Source organism: Anabrus simplex, chromosome 1 (assembly GCF_040414725.1).
Source record: "Anabrus simplex isolate iqAnaSimp1 chromosome 1, ASM4041472v1, whole genome shotgun sequence".
Classification (NCBI taxonomy): Eukaryota; Metazoa; Arthropoda; class Insecta; order Orthoptera; family Tettigoniidae; genus Anabrus; species Anabrus simplex.
The window spans coordinates 1,078,895,533-1,078,909,286 of record NC_090265.1 but is presented as its reverse complement, the minus strand read 5'-3'; the positions used below and the strand labels follow the sequence as shown (position 1 = coordinate 1,078,909,286).

Genomic DNA, 13,754 nt, shown 5'->3' with positions numbered 1-13,754 from the left:
AAAAAAAAAAAAAAAAAAATTACGGAATCATCCAAACACATTTTATGAATATTTACTAATGACTAAAGAAACGTTTGGTATTCTACTGACTAAAATACAAGATACATTGCAAAAGGAGGACACCAACTATAGAAAATGCATATCACCCAAAAACGACTAATCGCCACTTTGAGGTAAGTAAAAGACGAAGGTATTCTTTCGTTTTTATTACATACTTAAATTTTCATTTAAAGTAAAAAGGCGTGCAAGTCGAAGAACAAGTTATTTGAAGTTTTGCACATACGTTGCTATTAAACTTAGAAAACTCATTTTGGTCCTTTTCATGATCATTCAAATGCGGAAGTTCAACCAGTGTAAGTGTCGAAAACCCTGTGAGTTGAAGTGTAGAATCCGATGAAACAGCTGAGTTATGTTATGCTGGGATTGGAATGGTAATTGCGAATCAGTCTATGAATCACTAACCAACAAGAGATCAAATAGCTGCTGACTATGCTCGGCTGAGTTGTACGGAGATACCATCAGTCGAACAGACCGAGAACAGTTACTTTCCTGGGATTCGGGTTGCTCCAAATCTATTTCTGAATCTTGTGTTGAAGTCTGAGTTTAGGAAGTGGAGGAATTGTAGCCATGTACGGCAAGAGACTTTCAAAAACCAGCTGGTTGTCATTACCGCAAAAAAACAAGTTTGATTTCTACCTGGATAGAAGCTTGGAAAAACAGCCCAGTTCGTTCGCTAGGATAGACACTTAGCAACTACCCAGGGAGCCAAGCTAAGCTGAGCTTTCTGAGTGGCCACTTCCATTTGTTCTTGGGTGTTCGTTAGCTTGGATGAATCATCCTAGCGACTATCCAGAGGGAAGAACCCCCAGTGTGTTCTTGTGGTGCCGACTTCACAGGGCACACATCCTCACAGAATGCGGTGATCTCTCTGGCCTAAGAGCGAGCCTCGGCCTACAGGAAATACTCAAACGCAATTAGCCGATGATGCGACTACTACTGATCTCGTCATCTGCTTTATGTGCGACAGTGGATTATTCAAAGGTATGCAAATTACAAGTGTTCTGTTACTAACTTTTCGGCTTAATACAATACTTTTTTGTTTTATTTTGTACTTCGTTTCTAAATTTCTTCATTGATTAAATAATTCTGTTTTATTTTACATTTTCTTTTCCACCAAATTTGTTCAGAGAGAATGATTACCTAGTTGTACTTCCTCTTAAAACAAAAATACCACCACTTTGTGTCCTTGGACTCAGGTTATTGGGAACAAGAGTCCTAATACTGTAGATAGCCCTTGGAAAACCTATAAAGAGAAACTGGAACTTCTGGACGTGACTGTACTCTGCAAGAGCTTTCATCAGTGGAAATTGCAGTGCAAAGCGATAGCTTCTGTGAAGGGATAACAAACTCAACTTGATCTGTGGTGGTGACATGGCTTTTTGTAAGGTAAGATCCAAGTCGAATTTGTTACCAGAGATACATAAGAACCAACACTCCATATTTGTAATTGAATGGTGCTAGAATTGGAAGTGTAGTAGCGGTGGCCTTAAGTAAGGTACCATTTCAGCATTTTCTTGGAATTAATATGGTGCGAAAAACATTTCAAGGGTTGTCAGTGGTGGGATTGAAACTTACTGGTCTCTGAAGTCCAGAGTATTCACCACAATATAAGTGTTTAAAAGCATGCTCAACTATTCTATTTGGCATTCTTGTGTTGACTCCTATATTTTTTGCTTGTTATAATTGTTGCCAATTTGTTTTGTTTGAGATGAATCTGTTCCATAGAAACAATGCATGGTTATTCTCTCACAAAACGCTCCTAGCTATTTTCCTATGAAACTGCCATTTACTTATGGTTTGTTGTGCAAAATCACATACACAAAATCCAAAACAGGGTCAAACTGTTGCAATTGGTTTAGTCTTTTTAATAACTTTAATTTTTCTTTTTTGCATCTGGGCAGTGTAGACACAAATGTCCAGTGATTATGATGTACACAAATGTAAAACATAAATATATACAAATGGGTTCATTTAAAGCATGTCAAAGGGTATTTCAAATTCAATTTGGTGTGAAACATGTGCCATTAAACTGCTCCATTCAGAAATTAGGGACACAAATCTTTTTAAGATTTGCCAATTATATTGTCATTTAATCTGAGTTTGCTGAAGATCTGGAGAAAGTCTGGATGTGGGCAAGTAGTACATGATGAAAATTAAATCTTACACTGCAGTCAAATGAAATCCAGTGATGCGGAGCATAAATCAGGATATAACATCTTAAAGGAAATTGAGGAATATCACTAGTAATCATTAAAAGCAAAAACAAAGAGGACACAAAATGTATACTATTCCAAATATGGGGGACTTAAGAAATTTTGCTAGCCTGAAACAGAGATATGCATATTAGAAACAGACTAGAGCATATGTAGGAAGCAATAGTTATGTAAAAATGAGGAAGTTGGCACAGGATAGACTACAAAACCAAAATGATTATTACACATCAAAATTTTATATATCCTTATCCATAATGTATTGTAGTCATATATATCAAAATGGTACTCAGGTGTTAATTCCAGCACTGTAACTTAACAGTAATAATGGTCATGATGTAGGCTTTTGGACGTATGCCGTGTCAAGAAAATAAGGTGAAATTCTGTGAAACATAAAGAATTTCACCTTATTTTCTTGACACGGCATAAGCCCTAAGCCTGTAACATGTCTATAAGTATGGGCTGTGGAAGCATCAATGGCAACAGTAATAATGGTATTGGTTTCATGTCCTATTCACTACTGTTACGGTTTCTGGAGACACCGATAGGCTGGAATTTTCTCCATAGGATTTCTTTAACATGTCAATATATCTATAAACACAAGGGTGGAGTATTTGAGAACCTTCAAATACCACCAGAATGAGCTGGGATCAAAACCACCAACTTGGGCTCAGATGACCATAGCTTCTTCCATCTGAAACAATCAACCTGGGGAACTGTAACTTGTGCTGCTAGCTATGTCTGTCGGAGCATACAAATCAATGCAAGGCAATTGAGGATGTACTTACCTAACCACTTTGCGGAGTAGATGGATGGAGATATGGGGCAAGCCACATACTAGTTGTTCTAAATGCTGAGCTGTGACCAGAGACAACAAAGGCACTGGTATGATCCATGCCATACCTTCTCGCATAGCTGCTACCTGTAAACAATACGCAAGGGAACATTCATTTTCTAGCTTCACACTAATGACACATGATTTTCACAGAACAATGCTGATGTTGACTGTTGTTTTAAATAATAATAATAATAATAATAATAATAATAATAATAATAATAATAATAATAATAATAATAATAATAATAATAATAATAATAATAATAATAATAATAATAATAATAATAATAATAATAATAATAATAATAATCATCATCATCATCATATCACCTAAGTCCTTGTTTGCAGGCATTTTGATTGATGCCATGTAGGCTACCTACATGTTAATTTTGGCATAACTTTCTACTTTACCAGATGGCAGAGAAACAGATTTCTGTAGGGTGATTTATGGCCCAGTTTTAATTAACCTCTTAGTGCCATGCCTATTTACAGTGGGTATGCTAGGAATGCCACCCGCTTTAAGATCAAATTGCAATGCTGAATAGAGAAGAGCGCGATAGTGCTCCTGGCAATTTTAGTAAGATTTGGGAGGAGCGCAATTGCACTCCTTGGCACTCTAAGGGTTAATTTTGTAGGTTAAACACCAAATGTGTCACCAGAGACCTTTTACATACTAAGATCATACGACATGGAGTGCAGAATGGACTTCTCTCCGCCCTTCAAATATCAGGCTGACTACCTCTGCTGGATTTGAACCAGTAATTTTGGGATATGGAGGCTGGCACTCTACTGCTGATCCATAGACTATGAAACTATGAAGGAGTGAAAAAATAAGATCGTCATTACTGTACTTAAATAAAATGCCAGAATAATTTTTTAAAATAAGCAAACAAGCTCTGCCTTGGTGAGAAGCCAGAGACTAATCCACTCAGTTATCATGCCCCTGATAATGTTCCAATGGACAACATGATAGAAATGTCATAAAGAGAAAGCACACCCGAGTGAAACTAGCCAGCAACAGCTTTGCCACAATAGAGCATTTATACTAATGTGGATAGTCCCACTACATATTGGTGGGACCACATAGGTATAGCTACCGAGTACAAATGGGTGAGGAATATGTTGCAGATACTGCACGTGATAAAAATAAACTATCAGAACTTACAGAGAAAGAAATATTACAGCAATACGTCTTCATCAGTAAGAAATTCTACTGCAGACTGGTAAGTATTCAAGGAGTGGACTGAGTACTGAAGACATAAAGAGAAGATGATGATAGAGAATAAAATGGCCAGGAAGGATCTATCTAATGTTGAGGTCTGGGTCTACCCTGAATATCATGATAAAATGGTGGGCAATCTCTAGCTCCTCCGAGTCAGCGTGTACTGGGGGCAAGTATGAGAATGGGTAGGGACTTGATATGTACATTCTTCTGTGGTTGGTCATCTATGTGAACAGGAGTGTGTAAACATGGCAGTTCTTGAAGTGGATTTGGAGAATTACAATGTAGGAAGACCAGGCACTGTGCCTTTGGTTTATTGGTTTGGTTTATTACCGTGTGTTGAAGTGAGGGTATAACCTGAGCTTGACCACCTCTTTCTACCTTTAGTAATTTACAAAAAGGGGGCCAATGACCTAGATGAGAGGCCCCTTCAAACACCAAGCATCATCATCATCATCATCATCATCATCATCATCATCATCATCATCATCATCATACTCTACCAAAGCTTTCCACAGAGCTTGTTAGTCAACAGCATAACCTTTCATTGGTCCGTGTCTGACTAATGAGGATAATTTCCTGAAATATTTTTTGTGAAGTTCTAATCAACTATTTGTGTGTCCTTTATTTGAATCCTAATTTTTCCCAATGAACTAGATTTAATGTCTGCGCTTTGCCTTTGTTACAATGATTCAAAATAATCACTTTCCTGAAGGAAAAAAAAAAAAAAAAAAAAAGACTTCATCACAGTACTAAGTCACATTGAATTCAAAATCAAAAAATCAAAATCTCTTTATTTGCAAATGAGGAGTCTACCTCGGTGACAAATGGTACACTAAAATACGTTATTGTCAAGCATTAAATATTAAATTAACAAGAGTAGAAAATTTTCCTATAATACAATACAATTTAAGCTAACAATTTTTTCTATTAAACACACAGCTCATCCTTATTAAATTTATCTTGTTTACAAAATTCTACTTATAATATCTCCTGTACTACTTACAAATATAGTCGACTGATATATAGTGTGTGGAATTACTTCAAATGATAATATACAACTACCGTAGCGGTCCCAGGGCCCTCAAAGTCCCCACTGTACTTCACCCCTACAGCCAGTCCCCTACTTTGGCTGTCCAACTCCTTAGACCAGGGGATGGAATTAATTTAATCATACAAATTTTTTTTAAATTTACAATAACCTGCACTGGTTGAATGCCCTCTAACACTTCATTTATTTTTTCTGTTGCTGTTTATTCTCTTCTTGAATATCTGTACAGATTTTGGAAAAGGATCAAACACTACCCCTGGTAAACTGTTCCACTCTTTCACACCCTTCCCAATGAATGAAAATTTACCCCAATCGCTTCTGCTAAAATTCCTTCTAATTTTATATTTGTGGTCTGTCCTGCTGATATAATTATTTTCCAACTGAAGCCTCTCACGGATATCTCCCCATGCTTCTTCTCTTGTATAGGTTCTATATAATCCTATAAGTCTAGTTTTCTCCCTTCTCTTACTTAAAGTTTCCCACCCAAGTTCCTTTAACATTCTGATACACTACTCTTTCTCCTGAAATCCCCTGTTACAAATGGTGCTGCTCTCCTCTGTACACTATCTATTTCTTTTATTAGGTACTCTTGGTGAGGATCCCAAACACTGTTTGTATATTCCAATAATGGACGAACCATACTTAAGTAACTTTTTTCTTTTAATTCTTTATTGCATCCTTTAAGTAGCCTCATTATGACATGTAACGATCTGTATGCTTTCCCAACAATGTCATCAACATGACCCTTCCAGTTCAAATTACTTTCAAATACACACCTAAGTATTTGCACTTGCCATCTTTTCGGATAACTACCCCATCCAAAGTATATTCAAATTCAGTTTTAAAGCTCCTGTTTGTAAATGTTGTAACAGTTGATTTGCCTCCATTAACACTAGGTTTACCGCAGCGGTCAAAATGACCGTTTTCAGTTTTGTTTTCTCTATCACTCTCGTTATACGGTTAGAACATGCAAACCCTTCCGTGGCTTTTAACGATATTTAGTGTACTTTTTGGCACATAGCTTCAAAAACCCGTAACTCCTTTCTAGTTAGCGCTATGAGGTCATATACCTACTTTTACCGGGCGGTCATTTTGACCGGTATTGCAGTAGCTACCCCATCAGACTTTTGTGGCATTAATTTAGAACGGGATATCACTCTAACAAGCAGTTACAGTGTACTTTACTAGCGTAGTATAGGATAGAACTTATTGTTGTGCTGCGACGGGACAGCCGATGGCTCTTTTCAAACATGATACAAATACACTGACAGGAAAATATAGTCAGTGTTAGTTCAGTAATGAAAGGTGTGCAATCGTAACGAGCAGTCAATTGTCGTGTTCACTCGTTACAAACATTCAAACTAGATATCCCGATTGTAATTCCCACGAAGAAGCATGTTCTCGCATAGTCTGCAAATGGATGCCGAAATTCTGAAGCATAAGCGTATAATTTCCCCATCACAATCAAGCGATGAAGCTGGGACTGATTTAGACCTCGATAATTGCGAAGACCTGTATAACTTGACAAACGGAAATAGTTCGGATAGTGATTCTAGTTGCGTCGAGCCTGCAGAATTTCCACGTGGACATGAAATCACACAGCAGCCTTTGACCTCAAAGGTTAGGGAACTACCCGCCAAATGGCGATGCACGCACACTAGCAAAGCAGCTGATGACAAAGGTAAGACTATTTGAAGTTAGCCATTTTGTATTTACGTAATTCTGTGCACAGTGTAAGTAAGTTTGGTATTACGTTTTTCAAGTGAAGGAAACACTAAGGAAGATAATGAAATTACTAGTAAGGAGCACGATATCAACTACAGAAGGCCGAGCATACGCTGTGGTATGTCAACATATGGGCGTGGTCAGCATATGACGGTCGGCGAGGAAGAAGTCACTTTGGATAGAACAGTGCGGACTCTTGTCGATCTACAAAGCCTGCCAAGCCGTCTAGGACAGTAAAATATACTGAGGGAAGTCCGAGGTCCCACAGGACATGCAAAACACCACATTGAAGGAACTTGTGCCGCTACAGCTTGTCGTCTTTTTATTGACGAATCCAAGCAGCGCCACATCGAATGATATACTGAGATTGGAGCCCGCGAAGTTCTGAACAATCCTGAACGGACACTTTCTTCGGAAGAATTGGACGCTGCCATTGGTATTTTATACGCACGCGGAACTTACGGAGCTGACACGAACGTTCTCGATGTGTGGTCACAAAAGTGAGGTCCTGGAATTTTCTCCCAAACTCTGGCACGAAAACGTTCCCTGGATATCATGATGTTTCTTCGATTCGATGACAAATCTACCAGCAGGGATCACCTGAAAATTGATAGATTGGCGCTTGTACCTGTTGTGCGGGACAAATTTATATCTAATTTTACTATTTGCTTCAGACCAAGTGAGAACATTACCGTGGATGAACAGCTCTTTCCATCGAATGCTAGATGCCCATTTATGTAGTAAATGGCCAATAAACCAGAAAAGTTTGGTATGAAATTTTGGTTGGCTGTGGATGTGGAAGTCAAGTATGTTGTAAACGGTTTTTCTATCTTGGAAAAGATGAAACGCGACCCACTGATCAGACCCTAAGTGAACACCTCGTATTGCGCTTGCTGAGTTTTTCATCAATCAGGTAAGAAGTGTGGAAAGGGAACAAGATAATTGAAAGGTGTGCAATCTCTAAAACAACTGGTCTGTTGTTATTTTCACTTCAAAGGTGACCAAGCAAAGTGTGTGTGTGTTCAGTGCATCAAATTTGAAAAGCAGAAAGTGACATTCATGCACATATGTATATAATGTAAGGTAAAGTGTGTAAGAAGAACATTCTGCCTTACTAGTGTACCAATTTGTTTATTTATTTATTTATTTATTTATTTATTTATTCATAATAGTGTTTACAAGTCATGCATGATAATTAAATTATGGTCTATGATGTTTCTATACTAAATTCGAACCTATTTCAGACATCAATATCCTCAAGAAACGATTACCTGCCACTATCGGTCAAAATGACCGCTTCGGTAAAAGTAGGTAGAAAGAATGTTTGGTAATCCTAGTGTTAAGCTTCATATTATTTTCTTCAACCCATTGTTGGATACTTTCAAGGTCCCTTTGTAATTCTGAACAATCCTCAATGTTATTTATTTCCCTATAAACAATTATGTCATCTGCATACAATCTTATTTTTGATGTTATATTGTTCCCTAAATCATTTGCGTATATTAAGAAAAGTAACGGACCGAATATACTACCCTGTGCAATTCCCTTCCAAACTTTCTCTTCCTGCGATACATTATTTCCTACTTTGACTTTCTGAACCCTTGAATTTAGAAATGTTTTTATCCAAGGTGTAACCCTTACGTCCAATCCTATTCCCTCCAATTTCTTTAATAATATTCCATGTTCCACTCTATCAAAGGCTTTGGAAAGATCTATGGCTATGCAATCTAACTGACCTCCTGAATCCAAATGATGTGATATGTCCTCTTGAAATCCCTCCAGTTGTGCCTCACAAGAAAATTTCTTTCTAAATCCATACTGGCTCCTCATGAACCAATTTTTATCATCACATATCCCTCTGATGTACTTTGATATTAAACTCTCCAGTATTTTACAAACTATACTGGTCAGGCTGACTGGTCTGTAGTTCTCTGGTTTCCTTTTATCACCCTTTCCTTTATAAATTGGTATTACACTATTATTTATGACATAGTCAAAGAGAAATTTTAAATAAGGCACTATGTACTACCCCATTGTCTTTAATACCTCCCCAGTAATTTGATCACTTCCTGCTGCTTTTCCTTGCTGAAGCAGTTGGATTTCTCTGAAAATATCTTCATTTGTGAATGAAAACCTTCTTGTTTCCCTCTGTGTCTCTCCCTCTCTATCTTCTGTTACGGTTTCCAACTCCTGACAATCATCTACTGAATCTCTGAATTCCCTACTAAATAGGTTTGCTTTTTCAGTATCTGTTAAATAGTGTTCACCCCCTTCTCCCACCATTGTAGGAATTTGGATTCCTTTTCGTTTTTGATTCCTGATATATGAATACAGCTTTTTCCATTTCCCTTTGTGATCATTACCCTCTTGAAGTATGCCATTCATATAATTCTCTTTTGCTTCCATTTTCACTCTATTCAGTTCCCTTATTAGCTGTTTTCTAGTTTCTCTACTCTCCCTACCCTCTTTGATTTTCCTGTTTACTATTCTACATTTTCTTTTTAATTTTCTTATTTCCCTTGTATAATAAACAGGGTCTGAGGTCATGTTACCCTTCTTAACAGGTACAAATCTCTTCTCTCCTTCCCAAATGATTCCTTTAAATTTAGCCCAAAGTGTATCTACATTACTCCCTGCACTTATCCAACAACTGAATTGTGATTTAAGGTAAGTCCCAAATTCATCAACTTTAGTTTTTCTGTACAATTTCTTGTCTTGTTTAACCCTCTTATTAAGCCTTTTTGGTACAAGTCCTACATCCATTATTACAGCCTTATGATCTCCTATTCCTTCAATTACCTCAGTTTTATTAACAATTTCCCATGGTTTAACCAAGAATATATCTAGTAAGTTATTGAGACGAGTCGGTTCCTGTACTACTTGTGTAAATCCTCCCTCCCAAATTAACTTATTTGCCTGTTTCTGTTCATGGGCTTCATTTGCAGCTCCATTCCATTCAACTTCAGGCAAATTTAGATCTCCCTCAATTATTACCATATCATTATTATTGTTTTTATGAGTATAATCTATTATTTTCTCAAATATTTCCATGTCTCTTTCCTCTCTTCCAGGCCTGTATGTTCCTATAATTCCCACCTCCTTCATATTATCACAAACTAATTTTATCCCTAATATTTCATCCCTTTCATCGGCAAACCATTCATGTGAACAATAAGTTTCCTTCACCAGAATAAACACCCCTCCTCCCTTTTTATCTCCTCGGTCTCTACGATAGACTGTGTACCCTTCTGGAAATACTTCTCTATTACTCACCCCTTCTCTCAACCACGATTCCACTCCTATCACCACATCAGTCTCATATGATTCCATCAATGTACCGAATTTTAATTGTTTATTTACTACACTTTGACAGTTTACCAAGAGCAGTCTCACACCCCCTTCCTCCCTAAAACTTGACTGTTGCAATTGGGTAAGTTGAAATTCCTTACTTTCCTGAGTTTCATTTTCTAGTTGACTAAGCCAGCTTGAAGTACATCTGGCTCTTTCTACTAGTTTTCCTGGTCAGTATTATAACTCAAGGGAGTTGCCTGTTTTACAGTACATATCTTAAGATTAACAAAATCTAGAACAATATTTGCTATCTTTCGTTTACCTGAATTGTTTAGATCGAGGCCATGTTTTGTATAACAGTATCTCTCAAAACTGCTGCATTCAATAACCTGAGTATTCCAAAAATGTTTACAAATTTTACAAATTTCAACAATATCTGTATTGACCTTGTCCACTTCAATGTTCACACATGAGTCTCTAATCAAATCATGCCTGTGGGGCACGTTCACTACAAAGACGTTAGTGTGGGTCAGCTTCCCTAGTAGCTGCCTCTGTGAATCCGTGGTAGAGTGTCGGCCTCCGGATCCCAAGATAGCGGGTTCAAACCCGGCAGAGGTAGTCGGATTTTTGAAGGGCGGAAAAAAGTCCAATCGACACTCCATGTCGTACGATGTCGGCATGTAAAAGATCTCTGGTGATACATTTGGTATTTACCCGACAAAATTAATTAAAATCTCAGCCATAGACGCCCAAGAGAGATCCGGTTTACTCTAGGTCCGCTAGATGGCAGACAGAGTAAACCGGAACGTCGAAATTGACGAGCAGACAGCCAGATGGCGTCAAATCGAAATGTCTGCAAACGGTAGCTGAGGCCATACGATTATTATTATTATTATTATTAGCTTCCCTAGTGCATGTTTAAGTTGTGATCTTACATTCTTGGCGTTGTCGTGAGCTACGTCGTTCGACCCACCGATTATAAGCACTGCATCGCCGCTCCCGAAGTTCCTTGTTGCTTCTTCTACATTTTCCAGGACACTGCTGATAGAAGCTCCTGGATATATTTCACCGGTTGCTGCTATATTCTCATCGTTTATCACTCCCGCAATTCCCCTTCCTTGGCTATCACCAAACACAGCTACCTTTGCTGATTTAGGCCTAACTGGGTCTTGAATCTGAAATCTAGGCCTAAATTTTAATGTCGGCACGGCAACGGCAGTGGATCGCGATGATTTGGTATCACGCGCGCGATCACTTTCTTCCAGAATTAAATTATTTAGGGCAGAAAATCTATTTCTGATGTTTATTTCCAGAAATTCAGTTGTAGGTTTCTTCTTAGCCGGCCATCCATGAACTACTTGACACCACATGCTCGAGTTTGTTACTGGTACCGGTATATCACTCGAAGAAGGGTCAGTCCCAAATTCTAGTGATCGCAGTCTTTCTTTTAATTCTTGATTTTCAACTTTAAGAGTCTCATTGTCCTTTTGTAGAATGTTTATAATTTCTAATGCACTTTTATATTCCTCATCGATTGTTTTCGGTGCTTCATCGTCAACGCCATCGCCAACTACATTCCGAACACACTGCTCACAAATCCAGTCAACATTTTCATTAGTTTTTACGTCTCTAGGGCAATTTCCGCACTTATAATGCCACCATCGATCACATGAATCACACAACATTCCATTTTTCACTAATCTTTGACATTTTCCGCACTTTTCGTCACATTTTACGGTTAATTTACTCGGAGGATAAAACACTACGTCGTCATTACCGGGCGCCATTTTGAAAAAAAATAATGTCCATCTTAGTCTCAGTTCTGACAGAGACAATCTACAGAAGGATTAATGGTTCAAAAGGTTTGTAAACCCTGATTACAATGTAGTTGGACCAGGAAAATGAAGTAAGATTAACAACGGTATGTGACAGAGATGTAAATGCTGTGGTGGTCTGCTAGCGGCACACTGAATGATCGGCTCTGAAATGAACACTAGCAAGTAGAGATGGGCACTATCGACTGATAACTATAGAACTAGTCGATAGTTTAAACTATCGTAACAGTCGACTACTTTAAAAAACAAGTCGATTGAATTCAATCGCATTCCCGTCACGGATCTCTCCACGTTTCACTGTTCAGTCAGCACAAAACAAGTCGACTGAATTCAGTCGCATTCCCGTCACGGATCTCTCCACGTTTGACTGTCCAGTCAGCACAAAACAAGTCGACTGAATTCAGTCGCACTCCCATCACAGCGACGCGGAAGCGAATGGAACTATCGGTTTATGGTCACATCGAATATGTAATAATTATATAATGTTAACTTTATATGTACCTACTTAATATGGCGATTTTCTCTTGTCGTTTATGTGCTCTTTATTTCGTTACATATTTGTTTATATTAATTACGTTATTCGAAAATAAGGCATAACTATAAAATAATCTGCATAACTATAATAATCTAGAAAATACAGTAGTAGTGTGTTTGGCTATTCTCATATATATCTTGATTGTGTACTACAGCAACAAGTTGTACATATTAATATTGTTAGCATTGTTCGGGAATAGAGCCTCGTTGTCATCTTTCTACGTTTCACTGTCCATTTAGCACCAAGAAAGGCCATTCGTATTATGTTGGTTCGTATTAAGGCCATCTCTTTATTTATTAGCCCCGTGTACGGACGAGTGCGTAAATCGGATTTTAACCTGCGCAACTGTGAATTCCTCGATAGTGTCATTATATAATCCGGGATTGGGGTATGCGCCCAAGGTACAGTACTATTGTGGCATTTGCCAGGAATGAATGTAGAAAACCCAATGGAAAACTGCATTAAGGATATGGTATCCGCTGTCAGTGAATGGAATACGAAGCTGGGATATCCAGGTGGTGCAGCTTCTTATTCCTAATGTGGAGCGGAGTGGACTCCTCGGTTACGAACGTGAATAAATTTGTAAGTCACTCAATATAACATTAATTTTGTTCTAATGGGTGTCAATACAAGTGATTTCTAATTATTGGTAAATTGCGTTAAAATGAGTGAATTCGTAAAAGTACGACTCTCCTCTTTTGATGCGGAAAGTTTTGACTGGAAACATTCCAATGTTTTTCATTGACTGACTCCTTGCGTTATATGAATACTTTCATTCGACTGCTCAGTCTTCTCGACAGGAGGCAATGAATACTTTTGTTCGACTGAAAACATTCGACTATTCAGTCAACAGTTCGAAGGGACTATCACCCGACTAGTCGATAGTGGTCTTCAGTCGATAGTGCCCATCTCTACTAGCAAGGAATGTTTAAGGTCACCCCATCAGCACGAAGCTTCAACAGAAGCAGTTTCGCTGCTATGGTTGAT

At 38.0% G+C, this 13,754-nt stretch overlaps 1 protein-coding gene across 1 annotated transcript in view; it reads right to left on the bottom strand.

The window, feature by feature from the left end:
• LOC136858059 (probable E3 ubiquitin-protein ligase HERC1) overlaps positions 1-13,754 on the bottom strand; it is an 850,878-nt gene that overhangs the window by 32,271 nt on the left and 804,853 nt on the right. Inside the window, exon 69 of the mRNA XM_068225263.1 lies at positions 3,059-3,192. Within this exon, the coding sequence (XP_068081364.1) occupies positions 3,059-3,192 (134 nt within the window). The remainder of the gene's footprint in view (positions 1-3,058; positions 3,193-13,754) is intronic.